This window comes from Triticum urartu, chromosome 5A (assembly GCF_056163025.1).
Source record: "Triticum urartu cultivar PI428250 chromosome 5A, HENAU_Tu73, whole genome shotgun sequence".
NCBI classification, from domain to species: Eukaryota; Viridiplantae; Streptophyta; class Magnoliopsida; order Poales; family Poaceae; genus Triticum; species Triticum urartu.
This window is the reverse complement of record NC_141877.1, coordinates 315290383-315297794: the sequence shown is the minus strand read 5'-3', so window position 1 is coordinate 315297794 and position 7412 is coordinate 315290383. Positions and strand designations below refer to the sequence as shown.

General features: G+C 50.6%; 1 protein-coding gene across 2 annotated transcripts; it reads right to left on the bottom strand.

Annotated features, from left to right (window-relative positions):
* Window positions 1-3032: 3032 nt before the first annotated feature.
* On the bottom strand, window positions 3033-6679 carry LOC125508764 (zinc finger CCCH domain-containing protein 22). Of its 2 annotated transcripts, none has more exons than XM_048673557.2 (9): window positions 5936-6679; window positions 5674-5856; window positions 5359-5544; window positions 5112-5212; window positions 4768-5022; window positions 4403-4598; window positions 3684-3899; window positions 3518-3593; window positions 3033-3390 (listed from the first exon to the last, which is right to left on the bottom strand). In XM_048673557.2, the coding sequence occupies exons 1-8, from the start codon at window positions 6562-6564 to the stop codon at window positions 3560-3562; spliced, it is 1800 nt and encodes a 599-aa protein (XP_048529514.1). In that variant the 5' UTR covers window positions 6565-6679; the 3' UTR covers window positions 3033-3390; window positions 3518-3559. The 2 variants fall into 2 exon arrangements, with proteins under 2 accessions (XP_048529514.1, XP_048529515.1); XM_048673558.2 differs by having other exon boundaries at window positions 5365-5544.
* Window positions 6680-7412: the final 733 nt, after the last annotated feature.

The following is a 7412-nucleotide window of genomic DNA, read 5'->3' as shown; positions in this document are numbered from 1 at the left end:
GTTCGCCTCCTTCTCCTGTGCCTATATAAGAGAGGTTGCTCCTCTCCAGAGAGACACATCAGAACATCATCTTCCTCTCGTCATCTTTCCTGAGCACGGAGCTACTGCTACGGTCTTCCCCATCCTGGCTTGCGGTGTGCACCACAGGTCGGGACAGTAGGCCTCCGAAACCCCACCCCTTTGAGTCCTGTATGAGAGAAGGGTGATAAGGTTTTTGGTAAGTGTTCCGCGCAACTACTGACTTCTTCATCAAGGATGCCCCCGACACCGACGACTACTTCCCTGACGACAACTTCTTCCCCGACGTCGACAACCTCTTCGATGACATGCCTGGCGAGGACACTGACCCCAAGACCAGTGCTTCTGTCGTTGTTCCGTATGTCTCTGTGTTCTCTCTGTTTAATATCTTGCCTCAGTTTCTTTCGCTAGTCTTTCTTGTTCTAGCCTTTGTTCCACATATGTTCTCTTCTAGTTCATATGTGCACATGCCATTTGCTTCCTCTCCTTTAGATTACATGACTTGTTTCATCTCTACTATGATAGTCATGTTTTATCTACTATTTATGTTAATAAAATCATATGGTAAATTGCTCATATTTCCAACAATTAATCTAATGCTCACTGATAATAGATTTCAGAGAAGATTAGTGATTGGCATGGCAAGGACTAGTGATTGTGGACCCCTCAAAATGCTAAGGACAAGGATTGGCAAAGCTCCAAGACTCAAATTTTTTGGTTAAGTGATCCAAGATCACATTGAGTCCATAGAAAAGCCAATACAATTAAAAAGGGGTGAGGTTTTGATCATGACTCAATTGCTCAAGTGCTTAGTGGTATTGCTCCAAAATCCTCTACCACTTCTCCACATCACTTTCATCCAAAACCCTAAAAGTCCATCTCAGTCCCACTGACATGTTCCCATCCAGACCCACCGAGATGACCCCATACACTGCCACATGCCACACCCTAACGTTTCGGTACAGCCGAAATGGATCTCAGTCTCACCGAGATGGTCTGACCAAGTTTTTGTAGTGAAGTTGTTTCATTTCGGAATTACCGAGTTGAAACGATCGGAACTACCGAAATGAAGTCTTGCCCTAGCCATTGCACTTTGGTCACACTGAGTCGTTCTGTTCAGTCTCATCGAAAAGCCTAACGGTCGAGTCTTTTGCACTAGTTGGTGTCACCGAGATTTTTATGTCAGTGTCACCGAGTTGGGCAAAGACTTGTAACGGTTGGATTTTTGGTGCTGCCTATTTATACCCGTCCACCACCGCCTACTCTCTAAGAGAGCCATCAGAACGAACCACTACTTTCATTACTCATTTTCTAAGAGAGAACCACCTACTCATGTGTTGAGATCAAGAGATTCCAATCCAACCATTTGAACCTTAATTTCTGGCACAAGTTGCTTTCCATTCAATCCTCTCTCCTACCAAAGCCAAATCTGTGAGAGAGTGTTTGAGTGTTGGGAAACTATCATTTGAAGCACAATAGCAAGGATTTTATCATCAATAACACCGTGTATTATGTTTTAGAGGGTGTTGTCTCCTAGATTAGTTAGGTGTGACTTGGGGGCCTCCAAGAGATTGTAGAGTTGAACCAAGGAGTTTGTAAGGGCAAGGAGGCCACCTACTTCGTGGAGATCTACCCGAGTGAGGCTAGTCCTCCATGGGCGTAAGCCATGATGGAATAGACAATATTGCTTCTTCGTAGATGGAGCCCTCCACGGACTCGTGCAACCGTTACCCTCTGTGGGTTAATGTCTCTGTTAACGTGGATGTATGATAGTAGCACATATCGGAACCATGACAAAAATCATCGTGTCTTCATTGTGTTTGATTTCCCCGATCCCTCCTTTACGCTGCTCAACTCTTAGACTTGCATGTGTAGGGATATACTAACTTGGTAAAATTGCTAAAACTTGCCAACAACTAAAATTGGAAAATGATAAGTTTTATTTGCTCAAGTAGTCTAATCACCCCCACTCTAGACATACTTTCGATCCTACACCGCTGCAGGTTGCCGCCCCCGCCAAAATTGGAAGCTGTCGCCGATTGCAGGTCGCCTCTCCTGCATGGGATGGCCGTTGTAGGTCGGGCCGCAGCTCCCGCTGCAGGCCACCGTGCGTCAGAGGTCCAGGAAGACGCAGTCACAGCTGAAGTTCTTGGCGCACTGCCGCACTCCCATCCGCATCTTGCCGGGGGCGGCAGGGATGGCCGGAATCGGCCGACTGCGGAGGAGAATAGGTAGGGGAGGTCGAGAGGAAGCCAGACCTATGAGCGGCAACATAGGGCAGCGCCGGAGCTAGTCGGAATCGGTTGGCGATGATGGCAGCGGAAAAGGGATCGGGGCGTACGATGGCGGTGGAAAGCGGAGGGTTCACGCGTGCGGCTGCTCGTTTACATCTCCTAAAGGTGGAGACGTAAATTTGCATCTCAAGCTGTTGTATTTTACATTTTCTGAAAGTAATTTTTTTTGCATCTACATCATTTTTTTTGACAAATTGCATACCATTGATTTGCGTACTCTAAAAAAAATGATGTAGATGTATATACATCATTTGTTAAAGATCATTTTTTGGCCTGAGATGTATAAGTTAGTTATTTTTGCATCTACCATCGTCTATTGGAGATGCTCTAAATATATATGCTCCGAAATGATGAAAAGGATGTCGAAAAGGGAGAAAGGGCAAAAACAAGATGCAGAGGATGGACATTGAGGTACTAGCATGACCAGTACACTACCTTGTCCATTTTGACAAGGGCATGGGCCAAAGGCCTGCCTCTGCTGCTGCTGAGGCGATTCCACTAGGATTCTCTCTCTCTCTCTCTCTCTCTCTGCCTCTGCGCCCGTGACTGAGTGCGTGCCCTGGTCCCGGTCATCACTTTCCCCTCTGCGACCCCTGTCTGGCTTTTGTCCACTCCCCTCTCTCTCTCCCTCTACCTGTTTGCTTTCGATATCTGTATGTATGCAGACACGTCACTTCACAACAACTGGCCACCACAAGCACACACACCAGGACTGCTAGGTTCAGTTTACCACTACTATCATCACCATTCTGAGATCCATCCATGAAATTACAGAGCACAGCACAGCACAGCATACAAAATGATGCATGAAGATAAGACAGACACACAGTTTTCTTCTTCTTCTTCTTCTTGGAGCAGCTTACTACTAAGGAGGGGTATTATTTATACTACTACTATCATATACTGACTGACTTAATTCAGGCTGGCTAGAGCTAAAACAACCTAGATTTTCCTTTCCTTTCTTCTGTTGTTGCTGTTGTTTGGTGGTGTCGCTGCTCCTCTCTCGGGATCACTTCTATTATTTGTTAGAGCCTTTTACCTTCCATCCACTCGCTTCATGGGGTGCTCATGGCTTTCCCTGCATGCACATAACATAACCATCAGGGATTGCTCTGTGTTTGCATCATAATGGAGTAAGTGAATGATCGTTACGGCGCTGCTAGAATACAGTACAGTACAGGGCTTGGTTCCTGATGAATACTTACTCTGCTTAAGAGGACAGGAGACCCCTGTTTTCTGCTTAATATTCACAGCCCGATGGCTCCATGGCCAGGTGAGAACCTGAAGCGGAACACACACATCAGATATTCATAATGTTACATCAAGCAACAGCCAAGAACAGCAAAGAGAAGTCTTTGATGTTTCTCTCACCTGGGCACTTGGAAGAAGCAGGATTTGTAAGGGGGCAGCTCAAGGGCAGTTGGGGTAGGAGGGAACAGAGATGAGGCCACCAGATGAGGGCTGCCGTTGTTGCTCATGATGCTACCAGCGAGGGCTGGCTCTGCAGAGGAAGAAGCAGCAGCAGCATCCTTCGTCTTTGTGGGAGATGCAAAGGGGCTGTCAGGCAGGTTGTGCTCCTCCACGCCGCTGCAGTTCAGTTCAAACAATAATCAATAATCATAATTAAGCACATAGTATAACAATTCCTTCTGAAAGAACAATAAGAACCAGCATTAAAAATAGCCATTAGTTGAGAAATCATTCCTCAAGTTTCTTTCTTTCATCTTTGTTTATGATGATCCCACCCTTTGCCTTTGCATTTCTTTTGCCCTTTGTTAAGCGCCAATCAGGGGCAACCTATGATATGATCAGCACTCGCTGTTAACAGCCTATATACCCTGACCTCCTTTTGCAATGGCTTTTGGGGCCTCATTTTGTTGTTGGTCAATGAGAATAATATACTGCTAGTACTAACATACTACTTGCACATAGATAAAGAAAAGAAAAGCAAGCAATCAAGCAAGCAGGCAAAAGTAAGAAGCAGCAAGCTTGCTTTGTTTACTTTCTCCTATGCTATTGTGCCCGCCCTTTATTTCCTTTCCCCCAAAAGAGAACACCTCCATTTGGTAATTGTTTGCTACAAATCCTACCTTTCTTGGAATCCATCAGCGCTGGCCGCTGCTGCTCCAGGAGGAGGACCAGGTTCCCTCTTCTCATCTTCCCCGGAGTTGACCCCTTGGTTGGCACTCCCGTCGCCCTCCTCCTCCTGCTTGCCTTCTGTGGCAATGGTGGCACAAATAGCAGCAGGAGCAGATGTCATCATCATGGCACTGCTCATCTTGTGATCTGCCACAACCACAAGCCACAGTACAGTCACAGCACATTGATCAGTGATATTTCTTTCCAAGTAAAAATAAAACAACCATTGATCAATCAAAGAGCAACCTCTCCTGCCATGCCATGGCATGCAAGAAGAGGATAACATGTCAAGATCAAGAGGTGAGCAAAGTAAAACCTTGGATTGCAGCATCCTCCAAATGAATGGCATTGCTGTTGCCGATGCCATCGGTCTGCCGGAGAGCCAACGGCGGGGCGACGGGGGAGCCAAGATGGTGGTGGCCCCTCTTGAGGTCGAGAAGCTGCAGCCCCATGAAGCGGCGGCTCTGCAGGTCGATGGCCTGCTGCAGCTCCGCCGCCTGCTGCTGCTCCTCCAGCTTCCTCCGCAGGAACGCCTCGTGGCCGCCAATGTTGCCGAACATCATCCTCGGCCCTGACAAATCAATCGCAGCACCCATTAGTTTGTGATGATCGGCGACGGGAATGCCGCAAGAATGCAGCATGCGCGGTTGTATCGCTCACCGATCTGCGGCGACTGGAGGTCGAAGGGGTCCCTGGAATCGAGCAGCCCGGTGGGCGTCGTGCATCCGGCGAAGTCGCCATGGTGCGGGGCCTGGAACTTCCTGCAGTTCATACAGCAATGAATCAAGGTCAGAAAAATGCGTTTCCATCTCCGAAAACCTGCCATTATTAACTGAAACGATCTACTGCTCCTGTTCGACGGCGGAAAGTGGACAAGGAAATGCATGGCGGCGATGGCGGAGCGTGCCTGAACCTGTCGGGGACCTTGCCCTTTTCCTTGTAGGGCTTGACGAGGACGCGCGCGTCGCAGACGAAATGCGGGTTCCCCTTGGCGAGGATGAGTCGCACCGTCTCCGCGTACACGAACGTGACGAAGCCGAACATGCGCTTCTGCTGGTACGGGATGCGCACGTCCTGCACCGGCCCGTAGTAACTGCTCCATGGACGGGTCGATTCTCATTGTTATTGTTAGCAAAGAAAGGCTGCAAAATGCTTGCTGCTTGAACGGACAAAGGAGAGAGAGCGGCCATGGCGGCGGCGGCGCGCGCGCTTGGCAAGGTACCTGAAGTAGGAGGACACGTCCTCCTCGCTGAAGGTGGAGTCGGCCGGGAATGTCAGGTAGATCTGCCGCGCGGCGGGGCTGGAGGCCAGGTCGCCACCGCGGTCCATCCGAGGCGACCGCACGGAGAACTTGTGCATGTCGTCGCCGCCTCCACCGCCAAGAAGCATGGCCGCCGCCACCGCCCTGGAATAGCAAGCAAGATTAGCACTGGAGAGAGCAACCAAAAATGCAATCTTTGGGGGTAAATCGGTAATCGTCTCACCTCTGGGAGTCGCCCTGCTGCTGCTGCTGTTGCTGGAGCAGGAAGTTGAGGCCTCTGGGCGACGGCGAGAAGGGGAAGACCGGCGACATGAGCTCCGACCGCATGGCCGCCGTCCAGACCTCCATGTCCTGCTCGGTGACGTGGTCAGGCAGGCCGTGGACAAAGCGGCAGGAGGAGCCGTTCTTGCAGAAGCCGCGCGCGTAGTACATGCACGGCTTCCACCCGCCGGCCGCCGCCTCGGCGTCGCTCAGCGAGAAGCTCCGGCGGTGCTGCCCGCCGCTCGCCGGGGACCAGCACCCGAACTCCTCTGGCGGGTAAAACCCTTCCCCGCCGCCTTCGTACCTGGCCTGGTCGACGCCGGGGAACGGCGCGTCCTCCGCTGGCAGCCCGGCGCCCCAGGACGCCGTGGGCGGGGAGGAGGGCTTGCTGTGGTGGGCGGCCGCGGCGAGGTCGGCGCGTGCCCTGGCGACGACGGCATGGAGCAGGTGCTCGGGGCCGAAGGCGAGGCGGATCATGTCCTCCTCGCTCTTGTCCTGGATGAGGAGCATGCCCATGATCTTGGAGGCGAGGTCCGGGTGCAGCGCCTGCACCCGCGCGAACACCACCTTGGTGGCCTCGTAGGCGTCCATGGATGGCAGTGTGAACCTCCTGCTTTCGCTCCTCCCGGTGCGGTTTTGATGGGGAGAGGAGAGATGGGAAGGTGAAAGACGAAGTTACAGAGGAGGAGGAGGGGAGGGGGAGCGGAGGGGGGGGGGGGGGGGGGGGGGGGGGGGGCTCTGAAGGGAAGGTGTAAGTTGCACGGTGAATTAAATAGCGCGGTTGGGGCGTGGTCTTGGGGAGAGGGAAAGTTGGCTGTTTTGTCTCCTTTCCCCTCTTTTTCGGTTCCCCTCTTTCAAATTTTTGGGCTTGGTTTTTTGGTTCCTGGTTCATTCAGAAATGACCACGGCTTTGCTTGTGCGCCAAGGGTGTGGTGTGGTCAACACCTGGATCGAGGCAAAATTTATCATGTTTGAAATTTTGAGTTGTTGGTTTGGCCATTCCAATCTTCTACCCATGTTTGATTTATTTTGGTGATCTATCCTCCAACCAAATGTTAGCGGGACGGTTTTCTGGTGATGCAGAAAGATCACAATAGTTCGTCGTTGTGAGTCCTTAGCTTTGGTTCTTCGTATGAACACGATTGTGCACAATGCTACATATTTATGCGTTACTAGTTCATTGCAATAGCTGTACTTCATCATAAATAACAGTGACAACTGGTACTACGTGTTTACATTGTCGTTTCATACGTTAATACGGTGCTGTATAATGGCTGGTGTAGATAACGACAACCGGTGCACCCCTGTTATACGTTGTCTTCTATACATTAACGCGATGCAGCAATGGCGCTTTACAGCAGTGACAGCTAGTGCGCGGCAGTTATACTTTGACTGGTGCAGTGAACGTGCTTCGCGGTACATACCAGTGCCAGCTAGTG

Bases quoted from the DNA above. Each gene is read 5' to 3' on its own strand.
- LOC125508764 (XM_048673557.2), bottom strand. From the start codon at position 6,564: ATGGACGCCTACGAGGCCACCAAGGTGGTGTTCGCGCGGGTGCAGGCG. The intron at 5,857-5,935 runs GTGAGACGATTA...TTGCTATTCCAG, and splicing joins CAGCAGGGCGACTCCCAGAG to GGCGGTGGCGGCGGCCATGC. The intron at 5,545-5,673 runs GTACCTTGCCAA...TCCATGGAGCAG, and splicing joins GACGTGTCCTCCTACTTCAG to TTACTACGGGCCGGTGCAGG.